The 21,426-nt window shown below is 40.1% G+C and overlaps 1 protein-coding gene across 1 annotated transcript in view; it reads right to left on the bottom strand.

Annotated features, from left to right (window-relative positions):
* Window positions 1–21,040, bottom strand: part of PKP2 (plakophilin 2) — a 40,374-nt gene extending 19,334 nt beyond the window's left edge. Inside the window, exons 1-5 of the mRNA XM_027680599.1 lie at window positions 20,768–21,040; window positions 13,590–13,702; window positions 10,460–11,154; window positions 4,464–4,602; window positions 1,362–1,569 (exon numbers count right to left, since the gene is read on the bottom strand). Coding sequence (XP_027536400.1) covers window positions 1,362–1,569; window positions 4,464–4,602; window positions 10,460–11,154; window positions 13,590–13,702; window positions 20,768–20,981 — 1,369 coding nt within the window. The 5' untranslated portion in view covers window positions 20,982–21,040. The remainder of the gene's footprint in view (window positions 1–1,361; window positions 1,570–4,463; window positions 4,603–10,459; window positions 11,155–13,589; window positions 13,703–20,767) is intronic.
* Window positions 21,041–21,426: the final 386 nt, after the last annotated feature.

The following is a 21,426-nucleotide window of genomic DNA, read 5'->3' as shown; positions in this document are numbered from 1 at the left end:
AGATAACACACTATACAATAAGTTACTAAGTGACCCAATTGTGCAACTGATGAGTGTGAAAACCTTTAAAACATTTTAATGTTGCAGAGCTGTAGAACTGAGCCAAAAGAACCAACAATACAAAGCTTTGTTCTCCAGCTTAGGGAGCAGAGTATTTAAAATACTTAAAAGAATGCAGAATTACAGAAGGTCTCAACATGTCCTTGCTTCAAGGCAGGGCTGCTTGACACCTTCTGTATCTTTTCAAGCACAGTTCTCTTAATAGCTTTTGTTCCTGGTATCTTTAAAGTTCGCTTGAAATAAACCTCCATTCATTTATTCATAATGTTTTCCATTTATAAAATATAAGCCTGCTCTTCCTTTGCATGCCAACGGGAATGAATGTGGGTCACAAGCAGTTGAATTCCGACAGACACGCTATGGCTACACAGGACTGCAGGGATGAGGTGGTTGGCACTTCTTAAAGGGCTGCTGCAAAGCCAACAAGGCAGCAACCATAGGTTTCCTTTTGAGTAACGCTGGACATTTCCTCCCACCATCCCTTCTGCTACACTGAAGTACAACAAGAGGTGTAATATGGGGTTTCTGATCCAAAGGGCTTTTCCTTCAAATTTGCAATGGGCCCTACTAATCAACAGTTCTTCCTCAAGGTCATTGGAAATAAAAGCATGAGAACATTAGCCCTGCAAAAACAGAATCCAGAATGTCAGTCACTCCACTGATGGTGCTGTGTGATCTTTGCAGTCAAATGGCTGCCCGGGAGGAATTCTCTCCCCTGTACACAGAAAAGAAACATGCTGTTGCTGTGGCAGAGCTTTCTGCTTGTCACAAATCCAAGAAGACAGACTTGTGTGCAAACCGCTGGGAGTGGGAGAGTTCAGAGCGGTAGAGTTTGTGGTGAATACAACAACCACTTTCTATCCATGGCACCTGACAGTTCTGGGTGACTGTCTTCAACAAGGAACTCCCAGTAGGTGCTGTCAGCATAGAGTCAAATAACAAAGGCTGAGTTGCTGTGTGAATAGCAGCAGCATTAATTACAGTCCCATGCTCCTTAAGGGAGCCTCACTTTCTTTTCTGGAATATCTAGGACTTAAGCTTCCCGCAAACAGACTCATATATAAATTTCTAAAGGAGCTTTAAGAGGGGAAGTTGCAGTTCCTCATCTCTTCTTATTGACTGAGAGACTGGTCTTGAGTAAGGACCTTGGAATTTTACCCTAAGTGAATTGCTCAGAATAGGCGACAGTGTTCTTGTATTTAGTCACTAAACATGGGCCTAAGTAAACAATCATGTGCCTCTCCCAGAAAGCTTGTGCAGTACTTAAAGCACTTCATGATTGACTGCACAGAAAACACTACCTGTGATTTGCTTCTTAGTCTCTACATCCCTGGTGTGCCGGAGTAGGAGGAGCAAGAGAGGGATCCCTTTCTGCTCTGACACTTCCAGTTTGTTGTCATTGTCCTCAAACACCAAGTTTCTCAGAGCACCACATGCTGCCCGCTGAATGTCCTCATTCTGAACCTCCAGAAGCTGTAAAAGCTTGGGGATACCACCAAGTGAGAAAACCTGTGAAGGAAACAAAACACAACAGAAAATAGTTAGATCCTGTTTTAAAACAAACTCCACTCTCCCCCTACCCCAGCATATATTTAAATAGTCTCAGGGACTTCTTTCATTTGCTCCTATTTGAAAGACCTGAAGCACAAATCATTAATCATTTGCACATGACTGCTAACTTCTGGTCTTTCATATGACTTATAGTTAAAATTAACTAAGGGAGGCAACATATTTTGATAATGTAAGAGAATGAAACTAAATCTCTTCCAGCTTTGCTGCAGATTTGTACTCTCTGACAAGACATTTAATCTCTCTGTATTTTAGCTTCCATGTTGGTGAAATGGGTATTTGAGATTTCATTCTGAACATTTATAAACTGTTTAGAGATTTCTATATGTAAAATGTTTCTGAGGTGCCATATTTGGTGGTTTTCCTCTTAGCAGCCAGCCTGATGAAAAGACAGTTTTTTTCTCTATTAACTTCTGTGCACTTATCAAATAAGTGACAGTGTAGCAAATAAGAACACATTACACTTCTTCTTATCTGTGGTATACTGAGAAAAAATACTAAACGAGTAAAATCTAAACATTGTAAGTTAGCTATCTACTGAACCACCCTCATTTAACAAAGACTACTTTTCAGTGTGTAACTCTTTAGAAAATGAGGTTTTGATCATAAATGAAGACTTTAGAAGATCTTATTTTACCATAGCTGTATGGAAAAATAAGTTTCCAAGTTCTACATGTTGTGGCAAATGAGGAATCCCAGTGATGTGCCATAAGCAAGCCTTGGCTCATTTAAGAACGAGTTTACTATGAAAAGTACCTTACATTCATGTACAATTGAGAAAGGCTTCCTCCAGCATCTCAAAATGCCATATGGTTTTGTGGACAAACTCATCCTTGTGTATAATCAACGGCATGTGAAAGACTAAGAAATCTGATACAACTGTTTCGAGCAGCCCAGAGTTTAATGACAAAAAGAATTGAATGCAACTGGCAGGTGTTGGCAACACAAAGAAATGGAATGTAACAAAGTCTTTTGCCCTTCATGTAGCAAACTACTCAGCCTGCCAGCCTTTCCTCTGATTCAGCTGTACAAAAGGCACAGTTTCTTGCTACTGCACTGCTGACCTGATTCCCTCTGCAATCATTCAGTAATCATCTTAATGCTAACAGAATGAAACACAGAAATATATATCTTGAGGGAAATGGAGCATAGAGGCACATCAACCTATTTTATTACAGTAGATCAGCCCTTTTGACACTGACACTGTAGTTGGTTGGGGTTTTTTAAACATTTATGCAGACTTTCTGTGGGTAATTTTAATGCATTTATAGCTCTTGTAAAAGAAGTGGTGCTATTTTGACCTAATTTGCAAAGGATAATTTACAAAAGCTATTGACTGGTCCTTCTAAATTTTCATTGGTAGACAGAATTCACCAAAATACTGTAAGAACACCAGTTCACAAGAAAAAGAAAAGCCACTAAACCCACAAACTATCAACTATCAGGGAACAAAGCATTGTAAGACAAAGGCTGAAAGGCTAAAAAGGGGACACAAAACAATGCCAATGTGAACAAGTCTGACAGGCACCAAACAGAAAAGCTCAGCTAGGATAGGTGGGATAGACAGGAAAATAGGAGAAGGCTTTAGGCTGACTGCTCCAATTAGAACACTTTTACTCATGCACTTGTTTTCCTGGGAAGCTGCCTGAGGGAGGTCTGTATAATAAACCACCTTCGAACATTAAATTCTGAAGCTCTGCCCTCAGTCTGAAGTTAAGGATGCTACTTGTACTGGTGTTTTCTTCCAAAACAGTCTTTGATGTACCATAAAGCAAGTTAAAAGGACTAAGTGATGTTTGGCTGTCACCAAACTAGACTGAATGTACATGAATATGGAGTTAAGGCTGAGGTTACATATGAATGATACTGAGCATATTACAAACCAAAGCAGGTGTAACACTGTTTTTCAATAGTTGAAATAAACTATCACCTTGCACGTTCATGTACAGAACTGAGAGACATATTTGTGTCCAATAGTGAAAGAAAAGGAAGAAGAGAATATTTTTAATATGTGCTTTCAAGAAACTTGTAAGAGACCTAACAAGTGTCTTGTAAGTGACTTAAAAAATCTGGTTAATCTAAACAATGTATTAATGCATTTGTGCAGTCTCAGAGAGCCCTGAACATTTTGGCTAATCCAAGCACTGTATTAACCCATTTGTGCACTCCCATTTGTACTCTACTCCCAGAGTTTTCTTTTCTGAGATATTTCTGTACCAATCGTGTAAGCGTGCTAGTCAAAAATGAGAGACAACAGCAATTATAATGACAAAAAGTTCAGAGTCTATTTATAAAGGCTGAAAGAACTATGTTTTTTTGGCCCGAAAAAGAGCAAATTAAGTGGTTTTTTCACTTTGCAGCCTCAACATTTATGAAAAACCATCCAGACAGGACAGAAACTAATCAAATCTGTTTGAAAAAGGGAGATTTAAGTTACGCTTTTAAAGTTATATCAGGAATAACTGGCAAAGGCAGTAAAGCTCTTTGACTGCCTACAGCAGCTTGTGGAATCCTAATCAATGGGTTGATCTGGAGGTTGGTCCTAAACGTCTGTGATTACTGATGGTTTGAGTGAATTTTTACCCTACATTTCTATGTTTCCTATCACAAAATGCTAAAGCCCAAATTTTTGCAAGCACAGACCCAGTCCCGTTCCACGGATTTAAAAGAATCTGCAGCATAAAGCATCAGTGTATTTTAGGGAAAATATCTAACATTAGTATCCTATAAGGTTTCTTGGGTGCCTTTTTTCTCTTCATGCTGACATAGTGCCATACAGTACAGAAAGCTATTTTCTCTATCTGACTGTAACTGGCATAAAAATAATTACTTACTTTTCTTCTGGCATCTGCCTTCTGGAAGCACTCATGCTGTATGAAAGTCACTGCAGCAAGAATCCTAGGTGTGGACTGTGTATTTTCACTCTTCAGTATGTTCACTGCACGCTCCAGTGTCATCTCCACTTCTGGGCTCCTTAAAAGTGTAGACAGAGGAAATAGGGTGAAGCAAGAGTGCAGAAAAATTATCTTTGTCGTAATACAAGGAATTTTGCATTTTGCAAGTAACTTTAGATTGTCTTAGAACTTTTTTTCCTTTCCAGTAGCAGAAAGTATTACAAAAGATTTAAGAGATACTGATATTCTGGGGAAGAGAAAATCATAAATGAAAGTCTGGCAACAATGAGAAGTTCTGGAGAAAGGAAGACATGCTTCAAATTATAAAAACAAAATGGAAACATCAGTGGATGTTTTTATCAGTGTTTCCGTCAGTTTCCATCCTTTCATCACTGGATGAAGGACAGGATGTGGAAGGAAAGATGAAGGAAGTGGATGAAGATCCAAAGAAGGCTATAACCAAAGTAGACTATTACTGATCATGAAGACACCTCGATGTTTTCCTCAGTAATATGATGATTGCTTTTTTACATTTGTTTTCATACCTTCCATCCATTTCTTAGTTCCCAGAATACATATATGCAGGACTGCATATTTCAAACTATAGAAGTTGTTCTAGTTTGAAATAGATGGGCAAAGCCTTTTTTTCAGAATAAAAATAGCACTCATTAAACTGAGTAGGTACATCGACTGTGGGAGGATTAAAAATAAGCATGGCTATTTTCCTCTCAACTTCCAGCATGTTTGCTTAAATGATGATTGTGTTAGACAACCATATAAAAACATGGAAAGACAGGTCACCAGACACATTTTTTCCCAACTAAGTGGAACATAAAACAATTCATGGCACATTCAGGTGCATTAGCCATGGGACAGGTGGTTATGCTCCCCAGACTTTTATTTATTTTTTGTTTCAAGTACGTTCCACCTAGAGAAAAAAAAGAGGGGGGAGGGGAGGAGCAGGGGAAGTGGACAAGAATATGAGCATTTTTTTCTTTTTTTAAACCACATAGTTTTGTAATACCAGATCCTCTGCTGCCCAGACAGGGATGAGACAGCAGTCTGTGAACCCCAGTGAAACAAGTAGTCATTGGTAATAACTCCCTACTTCAGAGCTACCAGAATGAGAATGATTTACTTGATAATCATCCCAATAAATGAACCCAAAGTTAGAAATATTAACACAATTACCATTTATGTTAAAATAGGAACCTGGGAAATAAATTGGCTTAAATTGAAATTTTAATTTTTTTTTCAATTAACTAAGTAGAAATATTAAATAATAAACAATGTTCAGGAAAGTGAAATACCAAATGTTTTGATACTGAGAAGAGAAACATTCCTAAAGAGTGTGTTTGTGAACTGCACAAGGTGTCACCCAGTTCTTCAACTCTGAGACTGGCTCCATAATGGACCCGCGGGAGTGAAAGAGTCTGGAATTCCAGACTTGCCCAGAATGGGCTGCAGGGGAACAAGGCAGACAAACCAGGCAGAAATCAGGCAGATTTCTCACAGGGAATCTTACTATAAATGCACTGAAATCCAACTGTTTCCCCCAAAATATTTATGATGTACTCATGAGCTCTGAGACAAAAACAGATTTTGCTGGAATTTTTCTTGCAGCTACACTGTAAATCGACATCTGCTGCTTGGTTTTGCCAAGGCAAAACCAATTAGTACAGCTGTAAGGACAGCAAAGAAATGCAGAATTTTGATTCATTGCACCTGTTGCAAATAAAATTATACACCCATACCCAGAGGTTTCTACCTGCCTTTATATTTCTTTTTGGTATAAATCATTATTGTTTGGTATAAATATGTTATTTCTTGTCTTCTCCTCTCCTCTGAGTTAGTGTTTTGAACAAATACACTGTATCTATAGGTGCTGAGGATGCTTGTGCAAGAGAAAGACGAAATGAAGGGGATAGCGTGTTGAGAATGTCAATGAGAGGTTAAATCAAAGAGAAATTAGACAGAACTTTGGTTAGTATCTCTAGTGCCTGGCAATGCTTACAGCTTCCAGATTTTCAGGGTTTACTTCCAGCCAGATTTAAAACAAAGTAGTTACTAAGCTACTCTAAGTTGTAAGTAAGATGAACTGATCAGAAACCTACTTTAAGATCTCAAACAACGAGTGATAAAAAAAAGCTAGATCATATTTCTCCTTCTTACTCTCTATGGTGGAACAGAAAAGCAGATTTTCAACCTTGGGTTTTAGTCACTTTTCTTCAATCAACAAAGATTTTGTGACCCTGTTATACCTGTGCACATATGAGCACCTCTACCTGACTGCTAGTCACCACAATAATTTTGGAGCCCTTTGCCCAAATTCAGTCACCTGTGAGCAGCAGACATCCCCAATGTATTAAATTGTGAGTCACTTCACCGACTAAGAGCTGAGAAGGACTATAAACATGTGCCTTTCAAGGTCAAAATTGCCGCATGAGCTGATCCCTCATGGGATACCAGAGAATCTATGTGGAAACTCAACCTCAGGATGCCAAGGGTGTCCCAGAGTAGTCAAGGTCCATCAGCAGTGCCTGCTGATGAACACAGGGACAGCCAGGCTGCATTTCAAAGTGCTGGAGGTGTAGATCTGCATTGAGACTGGCAGCAGCTCACTGTTCACTGGTTATCCCTTCATGGCTGATACTCCTTCATGCAGCAGGCAAAAATATTTCTCTCCTGTTGCGCACTCCCATACTAGGCTCGCTCTTCATTGGATAAAAATCACATTCCCTAATGTTTTCTCTGGCAGCAATAAAGGATGCAATACAATCTTTGACCCTCAATGGTATTCATAAAGTTACAGCATCCTAACTCTCATTGAAATAGAATTTGATGTAATAATTCTATCCCACCCTCAAAACATTTACAGGCAAACTTAATAGCAATTGGTTGATTGGCATGTGTCATGACACTGCAAACAGTCAGGAAATGGTTGTTAAACAGAATAATGATTTGACAAGTTCTGACTTCACCTTAATTACCATTTTTGAGATATATACATACATAATAATTTTGTGACAGCTCTCAGCATATTTAGAGGTCAAATTCTGTAAGCAGCTGTTTCTCAGACAGCTTCAGGCTGAATCTCTCTCTTTCCTAAGCTCTTCATCATGAGAATGCTTTTAACTGATTCACTTCACCAGAAGATACACAGATAACATCTCTATACTCTGATTTTTTCTACTTTTCTTTCATAGCATGAGCTAATTCTTTTACAGAAAGTTTGAAAATGCTTTTATATAAATTTCAAATGCTGTACACAGCTAGTCCACTACTTCTCTTTAACTTTGCACAACTATTTTACATTCTCTTAATTCACCTTGGAAAGACCAAAATTGTGATTTGCATAAAAAAGTATAAATTTCAGGAAAAATTAATTTACTCCGAAGCCAAGCTTATCTTTTTTTCCCCTTTACATGACTAAGGGAGCAACAGGTAATATGTCAGATAATGCAGACTTAAAATAAGAGAGAATGGGAAATGACAAGAAATCTGAAAGTGTCTACAAACTTCTTTACCTGAGAAACCTTGTCAGAAGAAACTGTTGTACTACTGGTGGGATGATGGACTTAAATGAAATACCTCTGACTTGACAGTGGTGTATGCTCCACAGCAAAATGTTGTCTAGTGTGGTTTAAACAGTAAACTGTGGTAGCTAGATGAGGTTGAACTAGAATGTACTACAAACAAAACAGGACTTCTGCATCCAGTCCTTCCAGTGGTGAGACTCACAAGAGGACTAATTAAATGTGTAATATAGGTGTTGACAACAGTAATAATGTAGGTGGATATCATACACACTATTACATAAACATGTAACAAATGCTGACTTCAGTCAGCTAAAACGGCTACAGCTTCTTCCTTATAATTTAAGAGTGGTGTAAAAATGGTGAAAGTGGTGCAAGACTTCTGCAGAATTTTAACTTATATGCTGCTTTCCACCAGCCTCTTTAATAATATAAGCTATTACATTTTACAGAGACTTTTTAATACTTTGGGTAAAGAGTCTCTCACTCCCCCAAAAACCTAGCTATGAAACTAAAGTAGATTCTAGGATATTTGAAAATCTAAGCAAGATATGTAGAAGTAAATGAAATGGAAGTACTGAGATAAACAAAATCTGTAAACAGCTGCAAAGGGAACTTTAGCAGCTTTCAGAGCACTTCCAGTTGTTTTCCTCTGTAATTTCCAGCAAAAGCTGAACCTAAAAAGTGGCACTTAAAAAATTGTGCTGTCAAAAGATTTCCAATAGGCCACAAATCTCCCAGCTGAGTTCAACACAGTCTCAATCAAGCCACTTGCACAACGACTGAAGAGAGATTTTTACATCTGCAGCTATGAAAAATACTTTGGTTGATGTTTGTACAGGCAGACAACCAGAATCCAGTGTCTGCACCTGCAAAAGAAAAACCAAAATTGCTCCTAAATGTAATTAAAGACAAAAATTGCTGGTTGTTGCTCAGAAATGCATTCAAGAACGTGCCAAAAGTTAAGTAAATTATTATCAATGGGATACATGCCTGTCTGTAAACTGTCTTACTGAGAAATGAAGTCCTCCCAGGTACCTATTTTCAACATTACTACTCTCAAATCTTTAGCTGTTGTGGGGTCTCAGATGTTTTTTTTGGACTTGCTTGCTGTAAAGACTGAACAGCTACGAGTCACATCATTAATATCAGATCTCTTAACTCCTGCATTTCCCAGCAGTGAAAATTTCAATCCAGGCCAGAAGTGGGCACGATACTATACATGTTTGTAAATCTTATCATAACACATAACATGTAGTTGTCAACAGAAAATACCTCATCAATGATACCAGATGATGCCTCATCTCACACAGTAACAAATTTAGAAAAAGAAGAAAGGTAGTCTTCAGAAAAATGAGCTTAACCACTATGCAGTTATGGGAAAAGAGCCATTTCTTAATAACACTGTTGTAAATTACACTATGATTAACTTAAATAAGAAATTTTAGGATCTCATTTGGATTATGAAACAACAATAGAAACCAGAATAGACAGTGCAAGTAACCATCTTGCAAGTAACAACCATGTGGCTTGTTCTGTCTATTGAACCTTAACAGCTCTGGAAACATTCAGAATTATTCTAAAATGAAAAAATATTCACCTCTGAGTGGAATTTCAGAACTGATAAACTTTCTTTTTTGAAAATGAAACTGATTTTAGACATTCTGAAATCTTCTCTGGAAGGGAATTTCAGAGGGAGTGATGTTGGCAGAGAAAAAATTCCAGAACTTCAAACAATTTCCCTGAAATCTGGGAGCAGATTTTTGACTTTCTGGCACGGATCTAACAGGGCTTTAAATCAAGATAGTGCCCTCAGAGCATGTAGGATCTCATGGTAGTGAGAAGCTCTGGGGTATTGTTCTAGGGATGGATGGTGCTACAGAGCTAAGAGAAATTTCTGCTTGTGTTTTAATTGAAGTTAATACTAAAAAGTATCCTTGAAACCATGAAGGATTTTTAACGAGAAACCATAAATCTGCCAAAAGCTGCTTCACTGGTAGATTTCTGACCTATTCTTGTGAGAACCACGATATCCTCTGGTCTTCTATGAGCACAAAATTTGCCAATACTATACCATGTACTATGACTTAGGTTGTAAATTACTCAGTGACTACTTACAGTGTTATAAAATTGATTAACTCTTGACAAAAGGGGGTCCCAAACCTAAGCAGGAGGTGTGGATCCTGCAATATGTACGTATATACATTTTTTCTCCCTTTCCTCTGTTGCACTGGAAGAGGATTTTTAAAAGCAAATCTTTCTGCATCCCCTGCACTGATATTTCATACACTGTGTTGGCTGCTGAACCATAAGCTGTCAGTTTACTTTCTCTTTTTAAACAAACACGTTCCTTTCAGCTGTGACACTCCAGAACCAAAGCAGGTCCTGCATCATGCTTACCCTAGCTGAGATCCATTGATGGTGACTTGTTCACTCTGCAGGAAACCATTTCTCCCTGCCGCAGCCACAGCAGCTGTCAATGGCATCCTCTTCCCATCTGTTTCTGCAGTGACACTGGCTATTGAAGCTGGCTGGGAAACTTCCCTCCTGGTCTGTGCGTTTCTGAAAGTGGTTTGGTAGAAGCTGGATCTTACAGATTGCCTGTTCTGAGACGCCAGACGGGCAGCAGTTGGTGATCTCACTTGTCCCATCGCGCTGCCCGAGGTCAGGTAGTTTTCCTTCTCCAACAGGTTGGTCATACTGCGACTGTTGCCTGCTTGGTGGTACAGAGGTACAGTGGGGCTGGGGTAGACACCATCCAGGGCAACATCATTAACAGCCCCCATGCGGGAGTGCCTCTTAAAAGAGCGTCCCCTGTTCACCGAATCACACAGAGTGTAACCAACAATCTCAGACCGAGCGTATCTCGGTGGGACAGTCCCGCTTGATCTCCCGATATCTCCATGCCTCATAGAGAATCCAGTTGAAATCCCTCCATCATAGTGAAAATCATTGGACACATAGGTCAGTCTTTCCAGATTTCGTTGGGGTGAAACCTCCAGTCTCTTCAGAGGTTGCCTTTGAGCTCCCTCTTCCATTGCCCTGTAAGCAATCCTCGTCCCCCAGCCATTTGTATAAGAGGATGGTGAGGCAACCTGCTCAAGGGTGCACAAAAGAACAGGAGTCACAGCAAGATCACAGCACTTAGGATTAATAGCAAAGAAGCCAAACCAAAAAAGTAAAGACAAAAATTTTACAGTCTGCTTTCAGAATCAGAAAACAAAATGTGAACATCACCAAAGTTGTGTATTAAATGGGATTCTGCAACACTTCTTTTACCTGCCTCGTGAAGGCAGGAAGAAGTGCAGTCTAAGGCACATCTAATCTTCAGTTATGAACTCAAAATAGTTGCATAAGCCAATTATTCCTGGCAGTGAACAGTTTGATTATTAATGGGCATTCTTCAGTTTGAAACTCCTTGGGTATTAACACCAACATCTGCTACTAAAACTAAATTCAAGGTTGTCCAACATACAGAAGATGAATCAATCAGATATTAAAAATATACTAAAGTGTCTGCATATTGATATTAACCTTATTAATATAAGGTTACTTAGGACTCCTGTAGGGTCTAGTAAAAATAGATAGTCCTTTCCCTGTTTGTTTAACCTTTTAAAAATGGAGGAGATTGTATAACATTCCAAGAAAACTAAAATGACCATTTCACCATTTCGATGATTTCCCCAAGTCTACAGTTGCAATTTTAGAAGATTTTTCTCTTCCTGTGCCTAATGGGCATAGACTGTAATGGAACACCATCTTGCTTTATAATTTTCTCTTTTCTAAAGTCAACAAATCCACTTCCTCCAACCTTTCTTTGTAGGATGTATCTTCAAGATTTTTGCTGTTTAGGTGCCATTTGAGGTATCTCCAAATTTTCTACCTTTTTCTTGTGGTCTATATTGGACACCACACTCGATTCAAAACCTTCTACAAGTAGACCAACTTGGAACACTATCTGGCCTTGAAATAGAGGAATCATGTTTTTTTATAAGTCAGTAAGCATAGGGGCATACAGCTATAAACCAAAGCCCCATATATTCCATTTCCATGTTGTAATAAAGTTTTGTAATATTAAAGGCGTACTTTAAGGTAAACTGAGGAGTTTATACAAACTATTAATTGAAGGAACAGTGCTCAGCAAATAGCTGCCAGACTGAAATCCCCTAATTTCACTGTTGAGGAGATCCTGAGCATGATAATTGACTCACAAAAGGAGTAAAGGTTACAGGAAGTGGTAGGTTGAGGCAAGGATCATTGGCTGTATCTGTTTATTCTACAGAAGTTTTACAAGGATATCTTTATCTTTTGTTTGGGGATAAGGAGATTAATGCTTTTGTGAAATACTAGACCTTGTGGCTTTTTCCAGCTTTCACACAGGACAAATAGTCTCTCTCTTCCCCCTCCCGCCCTCCACCTGTTTCCCCCCCAGGAAAACTGTATTATTTTCTTGTGACTCCTATGTCACCTCCAGTTTTCCTTTTGTTGCGCTCTTTAAGAAGGAATGAATTCACATAAAATATTATGGACTGGAGAATAGGTGAGAAGAGCAGAGAGGAGGACAGAGAAAGAAATGTGTTTAAGTAAATAGTTCTAACTCTCCCCATACAGAGACAGGGCTGCTTCATTGGCTGTTCAGAAGCTGGGCTATTTCTTTTGATTACAATAAGCTATTCTTAGTAATCTAAAATTAAGAAAGAATTGCCCTCTCCATATACAGTTATTTATTAAATAAATATTTCTGTTCTCAAGCTGAATTTCTTTCGGTTGACTAATGTTGATCAGGCAGCAACGATGCCATTGAGCTGTGTTGATTTCCCAGTCACATGGTTGCTCCCTCAAATAGGTTCATACCAGTTATAAGCTTTGTCACAAACCCTGCAGAAAACCAATTATTTGTTCATTCGGGCCATGAACCCAAGAAAAGCTGGTCAAAACAACATGAGAACTTATGATTAGATAGTTTAGAAACACCATTGTATTGCAAGGACTGTACTGCTGAAATTCTTGTAATGCTAAAAGGAGTTACAACAATAGTATTTTAAATTATAAAGAACACTCTATCTGTCTTTGTGAAACCAAAGCAATCTGTTTTCCTTTGGGTTTGGATGCTTCATTCTGTTCAACTGGGCAGCATGGCCTCTACCTGCTCTGAGTTACAGATGTGCTGATTGACCTGCTGCCTGGTGGGATGGATAAACTTGTCACAGCCTTTGCCTTAGTGGAGTATTAATATGATTTTTCATTTTCTAGCCTGATGCCCATTCTCACAAAACCAACAGGGTTGCAAACAGCCTTTCTGTACAACTGAGTTTAATCTGGCCACTAGGCTCCAAAGGCACTGGAAGTGGGGTAAAACATTAGGAGATTTCAGTTGTAAAAACCTCATTTTCTAGAAATCAGGCTTTAAAAAGAAAACAAATAAGCAACCAAACCTTGTAACACCATCTAAATGCTACTATTTGTGGTAACAAAATGAATAAACTATGCACGTGATATTGTATTTATTTCCATTTGTCATCTTCCTCACCTGGCTTGACTGATAATATGAGAAACTATAGGGACTTCTTGGTGCAAAATCATTTTCAGTAATCCCCATGTTATAGACACGCTCTGGAACACTGGATGCACGGTGCAAGCTGCCTGTAACCAAAGACTGATATTAGTAAGATTTTAAGAAAACATGGTATTGTTACAGAGGAGGAGGTGCAGTACTAGGGAAATGCAGCAGTGTGCACTGCCATTAATATATATAAGCCGGACATTGAACAGGGAAATAACGGGAAGATGTTTGCATTTGATGTATCACATTCAAAACATGGCTAAGCAAAGCTTCCTGGGGATACGAGCCTTTTTTTCAGTTCCCTATATATTTTATATAATCTTCTCAGTGCTTCATCCAAAGAGGACAAAGAGTCCACTAACTAATTCTATGGCTTATGGAGGCACGTGGCACATGATGCTGTAAAGTTGGGTTGTTCATTGATGCTTCAAATCTGCAACTGAAAGGTTCATTAAGCCTCCAAATAATGTAGAAGATCCACAGTGTATCTGCTCTGATCCTTTTCTTCCATGACCCAGCTTTGAAAATAGAGCAGCACATGGGGATTATTTCTTTCATTAAAACCACAAACAAACCAACCAAAAACTTCAGGCTGTTTCTTTTTTCAGTAATACAATGCATTTGCAAAGTACAAGTGCTGCTGTTAGTGAAAACCTCTAAAGTAACAGATACTATTGATATAATTATCCATGAGATTTCCGTGCTAATGTGAGAATCTGCATGTAGGAATATAATTAACACAGGTTTAAAGAGGTGAAACCGAAGCTGAAAGCAAGACATACCTCAAATCAGTCATAAATGGGGCCAGTGTGTGCTGCAGAAGTTTGGGCTGAACAGATAGCAGCGATCAATAAAGAAGTTAACTGGCCATCAATTTTCAAAATAGCAGGTATTACCTGAGATACTGCAAAAAAGAAATCTAAGGAATGAATCATTATCTTGGCCAAACAGCTGAAGTCTTTGCTTCTAAAAATAGCAGGAGACCTATGCCTGTGGGAATTCAGGTGCCAGAAACCTACCAGCAAGTGGCTGTTGGGGTGTTTGAAAGCACCTGGTGTGTGTGTGCCAGAGCTGAGGCCTCCAATGTGTGCAGTTAGGTTCTGTGCTTCTTTAGGTGCACAACCCCAGGAAGCTCAGCACATCTGTACATTTTATCCTTAGTGTCTGCGGTTAGCAAAGGACTCAACAAGGATGAAAATAAACTCAGGTAACCATAATAACTTATGAATAATTCTCCCTAGCACGTAGCTACCTGGGCAAGTCCAAATTTGTGTATCCTATAATATAGTATAATACAGTACAATATAATGGCAGACTGCAATAATTTGAGGCCTAATTCAATCATACTTTGCAGTTATTTTGCTTATTTAATCATACTTTCCAATTTTTTCATTTTGGCCACACGAGGCAGATTTAAACACGTATTAGGTGATTTGTTAAGACACATTCACAGTAACTTTGTGTCATGAGAGTGGAATGATGCAGCTTGGTCAAACTCATGATTTGGATTGTAATAATTCCTTTGTGACATTACAAGGTTACCATAGCCCAAAGGTTACCCGAGTACATGAGAAATCAGTAAGAGGAAACTGTTCTCTTATACTGCAAAAAATTCTGGCTGATGTACACCAACATCCAAAATCTACAAATTTCTATAAATCTCTCATTTGTGTCATATGAGACACAGTGTACTATTTCAGGTGTCCAAGAGTCTATCTTAGCTTACTCCCTGTGCCTGCTTCTTTAAAGATTCACTTTCTTCATTGCTGCATAATAAAGTACTTCCATGAAATAAATAACATAAATTTCTGTTTCTTTACAGTTAGTATTTTTTGTCCTGTTTACTACACTTAGTGAGAAAGTACTCCCAGTTATTTATCTAGTTAGGGCATAATGACCCTTTGAACAAGTAATTTTTGTATATTTTAGGTAACTCTAAACTTGTCTTTACTAAAAATACAAAAAAGAGGAGAAGATAAAAATAACAAGGTCATCCATGAACTAGTTAGGATAAACTACACACCTAACAGTTCCCTCTTTGCAAAAGCAAAATGCAGTCAAACAGAAATTGCAACATGCAGTTATCTTCAACTAGTCCTCTTTTTTAACCTTCAGTCTCCCTGTGAAACTATCCATCAGTAAAAATTTTTCTCTTTCACAGACAAACACAGTATACGTCAACTTATGGAATTTCACTTTGCATTTGCAGTTTTCTCTAGCTTGCTCTCACCACACTGGTAAATTATTTTGCCAGACTTTTACCTGTAGATTTATTAGGCAGACATAAAATGCATGTCTTTTTACTGTGCACTCTTTACTTGTGCCACAAGTCAGTGTGTTAAAGGAAAAAGTGGTAACAGAAATGCTGAGCCTTTCCACGAGGTGTAGAATAGGTGACCTGATCAAAACTTGCCTCTGCCAGCAAGGCTTCCTTCAGATTATTTTCACCACACTGCAAAGACTTACTTGCCTTTCCCACCTTGTAGGGTTGCTCAGTATTACATATATTCAGAAATCATTATGCTGTCCTTACATACTCAGGATACTGTTTTTATTTTCTTTTTGCCTAAAAAAGCCATCAAAGATTTTTTTAAAAAAATTTATATTATGGTCTCATATACTGTAAGGATTAGTATTTTCTAGTTGTGGTACTCAGTGTTTTAAAATCTCACAAAAACTCTCTCCAGAAAATATGCACACCATGCTCACCCATAGGGGACAAACACTGTTTGAGAGGCCATAGGATATCACATTTGATTTCCAGCAGCCAGTCAAGAAAAAAATGGGTTTCCTACAGGCCCTGCATCATGTCTGTCAACCCATAAGGATATTTTAGAAAACTTAGGCATCTCAGACAACACCAGACACCCATGTGTGGGCAACTGAGTGGAACCGTTTATCACAGTCTCCCCTCTCCCCTGTCAATATGAACTGAAATAGCCCAGGAACACTTTGGATGTGGTCAGTGGAGGAGGAAATCTAAACCCCTTTGCTCTTCTCCAAGGCTAAAATAAAAGCTGTACAAAAATTACCTGACATCGCAACAGTTATGACAAAATTTTAAGATTGGAAAAAATAATTACACTATCAGGAGGGAGACTGTACTGATGACTGAGCAAAAATCCCGTCTGTCTTCACAGAGGCTCTTCTCGAGGTCCCTTTGTCCCCCTGGATGCAACAAGCCCAACAACTCCAAAGGCCTTGGAAATTTCTCCCCAGCAATCACTGCCTATGGCTGCTGACAGATCAACCTGCTGTTTGCTCTGCTTTCAAAAACAACTATGACAAGAGCCATCTCTAAGATATATGATACATGAACAAGACAATTATACTCCATTAAGAAGCTCGGTGTATCAAATTCCCCTTAAATCACGTACAGTGGTAACTCTCAGCTGTGAGTCTTTTTCAGCGCTTTTGTGTTCGAATGGTTACCATCAAAGTCAAATTTTGGCTTCAAACCTCCCACTGCAGTCATCAGTGTAGCTGTACCCTGGACACACAAGTCTATTAAGGACTGTGATACTTTCATGCACCGGAGGGCCCACCTGCTGTGTGTTCACTGCCCACTCTTGCTCAGGGCAGGTGGGTGATCATATCCCCAGCAGAGACTCCTCAGTGCTTCTGGACTGTCACCTTTTCATCCTTTTTTATACTTCAGCACTCGTGATAGACTAAGATGGTGACATTTAAGAATGGCACATCAAAAAAGTCATCGAATCACTTCATCTAGAGATCACAGAGCCCTCTTTTTTGATTGTGCTCCTTCATCGCTCTGCCAGCACGTGACTGGTCGCAGAGGAGTTTTTCTAACATTTTATGCTGGTCAGTACATTTACACAAGTGCTCAAATTTAAGAAAAAGATTTCTTCTGGCTCAGGAAGCAGAGGTGAGGAACTTAATAAAACCAACAAAAATTGAAAGTCATCAACGACGAATTTTTTTCTACTTCCTTAACCCACAAAGATATAAATGGAAAATTGCTACAAAGCACTTATCACAGTCAGTATTCTACAAAATAGAAGCCTAAGGACAAAAAAGTGCCCTAGCCCCCTAAAAGCAGGTCTAACAGAAAATACTACTCAGAATTTTAGAAATTAAGAAATGTGAGGAATAAATAAGGGTCTGATTTTTAACAGTCTTGTATCTGATGTTTTTTATTGGGAAATCTCATAAGTTTGAATTCTGGTTTGGGTTTTGTTTTTTTTTTTTATAAACACACTGTGTTTATAAAACTGTGTTAAGGGAAAGAATCACAACACGGCCAGCAGTTCATCAGGACATTTGATTTTGTATGATATATTACTCAATTCTGCCCTCATTTTTTAGAGTGAGGAACTAATTAGGATGGTTTAAAAAGCCTATCAAAATCCAATTGGAGCAGGATCAGAGGCAAGTGGACTCATAAACAGAAAAAAGTCTAATAGATTCCTAAAACGTACATAAAATAATCAAGCGCTGTATCATAGGCAAGCTGGAAAACACCAGTCAATAAAGTATATGATTCTGAATGCCATTTTTCTTTGATAAGGCAGAACTACCTAGCAGTCCATTTCCCTCCTTAAATAGCATCCAGAAATTTGATATGACTGCTTTAGTTATTCAAAACTTCTAAGGGCAGCATAATCTTTAATTTATAAAGGTTTGGGAATGGATGAATTAGAAAAGTTGCAGCTGTTGTGAAACCGCCTGAAAAGCTGTTAACAATGTTTGACAATGTCTTGAAAAGAGTTGAGGTCATATGTAACTTCAATCATTTGGCAGCAGGTGGAATCCTCAAATCCAAGGATGACTGAACTTCTATTATAAAAAAAGAAATACACACTCCAAAATGGGGAAAAGGGCATGAAACAGCAAACAATATGAGGGTAGGAGGCAAAAAGATGTTTTTCCATTTAAAGGTAAAGCTGAAGGCTAATAAGACACCTGTAATTTGAAATTCTAAGGAGAAATCATGCTGCCTGGCAAAATAATTCTTGTGGCTTCAAAGTTTCCAGCACAGTCAGTAGAAAATGGGTGTGCACAGATGACACTGGGCAAGACCTTTTCTACCACTGATTTTTCATACCCAGTGGTTATGTGCTTGTCTAATTTTAGGCATGTATGTGAATACTGTGGTTAGGTATGCATTAAGTACCTTGCTGAACGGAGTCTGAAATACTCCTGCAGATAGGACAGTTATATCACAGGGGCCTGCTCCTGCTCCCTCTCACCCTTTGTAAGTCTTCCCTGAAACTGCAAACAATACAGGGCCCTTGGTGAATGTATCCGGAGAAAGGTTATAATTCAGCGAAAGTGATGCTTTTGCATTTAAAAGAGGTCATATTTTAAAAAAAAAATTTAAAAAAGTACCCTACATATAAGAATTGAAATGTTTCTCAAAGCACAGCCAATTTTTGAGCAAGTCTATACAGAAAGCACATTGGGACACGTATGCACATATACGTATATTTTTCAGGAAAGTAAACATATTAAATTCAAGATAGGCATTTGATTCACATATATATTTAAAATATACATAGAGGTACATATATTATATATATATATATGTATACATTCATGGAATGCATTCCGGTTTCGTTTGCTTTTTCTGAGTCTTGCAGTAGGACTAAAAAGCGTACAGTGAGTTGGGCACAAGAACACATTTGAAATACGAAAAGTTCATTTTATGCATGAACAAAACACGTTATAGTCATGGCATTTGCCACTCCTGATCCTGAAGTTTGAAAATTTTGGTGTCTCAGAAATGCAAGGGGTTCAAATACTTGACCTTTAGAAAAACAAAGCAAACCAGGATAACTATCCCCAAATACATCAGGTCTGTTAATGTATTCCAGAGAAGTCAAGATGACTTGGGAGGATGGGAATTCTGTCTTCATAGTTTTATGCATGGTTTAGAGACATGAGCTCAGGTTCGTGACACCGTATCATTTATAAACTAGTGCTTAAAAAGCTTTTTGCAGGCTCTCTGTTGAGAGAAAAAGAAATCAAGTCACTCTAAGAGTGTTTAGAAAACACGACAGCAGCCAAGCTAGGGACTTGGACATGTATCTGCACATTGCACAGCTGTGTGTATCTGTTTATGTGACTTGTATACCTGATTTTTACGAGCAGAATATGTCTATGTCTGCACTGTGTACTTTTTTTGCCATGAGGTGTTTTTTAGATAGAGGCCAGACAAAGAACAAGAAAACATTCCTCTGCCTGACAGGAAGGAATAGATGAAATATAAAGACCTTTGTCTCACAGCTTTTAGCAAATGAAAGGTGACAGCTTCTTTGAGGATAACTGAGCAACAGGGTATGTAGCCTGTAAGTCAGTCATATCCTCATATTTTAAAAACAAGATTAAAGTTTCATAGTATATAAAGTTGTCATTAATAGTTAAGACTAAGCCCCTCGGGCAGCTTGCCTTTAACCCTCAGCACCTGAGTCACCCTGTAGATGCCTGATGCTGTGATCGGGCCCTGGTTGGGGCACAAGGTGCGACTGCAGACTTTATTGACTGGGTCTGGCCTTCTGCCTACAAGATCTTAGAAGCACGGAGTGATTGACGTCAATTTGTATCATGCATGTCAAAGAACTGGGTAAATAATGTCTGACAGCACTATCGTTCTGTGTTTCCCATTCATGCCTTTCTCAGAGCTACTTTTCCAAACTTCCTTTTAGTTTTGTTTGTTTGTTTGAATTTCACGGTTAAACAAGGCAAAACATTTCCTATATTTCTTCCCATTTTATTTAGCAAACAGGACCGGTGGGTAAAGATAAAAGCATTAAAATAAGCGCATTAAGCGGTCGCTGGATTAGAAGAATTTCCCCTCAATTCCTCCCCCTCCTGGGCAGCGGAGAGCCGAGAGCGGCCCCACCACGCACCGAGTTACGGCAAGAGTTTGGGAGGGAGAAACTTCTGACTCACTGGGGTGGGAAAAGAGAACGGGAAGAGGCGACAGATTCGCTTTTTTCTGCATACCCGGTCACGGCCTGTAACCGGCACCGGCTGCCCCGAGCAGTCCGCACCTCCCGGGGCCGGGAAGCAGCTGCGGCCGCCCTCGGACAGCCCGGGTCCCACCCCGGACTCCCGGGACCCCTTCCCGTGCTCCCGCCGCCGCTCCCACCGGAGAGCCCCGATGGGCCGGGGCGGGCACTCACCATTGTACAGCGAGCTCCGGCTTTTCCTGGCCAGCGTCTGCTGGACCTGCCTGTGGATCCGCAGCGCCTTCTCCTCCCCGGCGCGGTCGCCCGAGAGCTTGAGCCGGTCCTCGGAGGGCAGCGCCAGGCTGGAGCTGTCCAGCTCCCCCAGGATCTGCTGGCCCAGCACGGTGCGGATGTAGCCCTGCTCGGCGGCGGGGCCGCGGCCGGCCATGGGCACCGCCGGGCTCCGATGGGCTCCGATCCCGCTCCTCTCCGATAACCTGTTGCGCGGCCGCCGCTCCCGCAGCGCCGGGGCCCCGCCGCGCCCAGCGCCGCCCCGGGGCTGCCCCGCCCGCCGCACAGGTGCCAGGCACGGCCCGCGCCCCGCTCCGCCCCTTCCCTCCCTTTCCCCGTCCCCTCTCCGCTATTCCCCTCCCTTCCCCTCCACTGCCCTGCCCGCCGGGGTGAAAGGGTCCGGCGTGGCCGCCCAGCCCAGCCCAGCCCAGCGGGGCGCGGCCGCCGCCTCCAGCAACAGCCGCCTGTCCCCGTCCCCGCCCTGGGGGAGTCCCGGAGCGGCCGGGTCTGTGTGTGTGCGTGAGTCTGTGTGTGCGTGTGAGTCTGTGTGTGCGTGTGAGTCTGTGTGTGTGCGTGAGTCTGTGTGTGTGCGTGAGTCTGTG

This window comes from Neopelma chrysocephalum, unplaced genomic scaffold (genome assembly GCF_003984885.1).
Source record: "Neopelma chrysocephalum unplaced genomic scaffold, ASM398488v2 Primary Assembly neopelma1_59, whole genome shotgun sequence".
NCBI classification, from domain to species: domain Eukaryota; kingdom Metazoa; phylum Chordata; class Aves; order Passeriformes; family Pipridae; genus Neopelma; species Neopelma chrysocephalum.
This window is presented reverse-complemented; position numbering and strand designations above follow the sequence as displayed.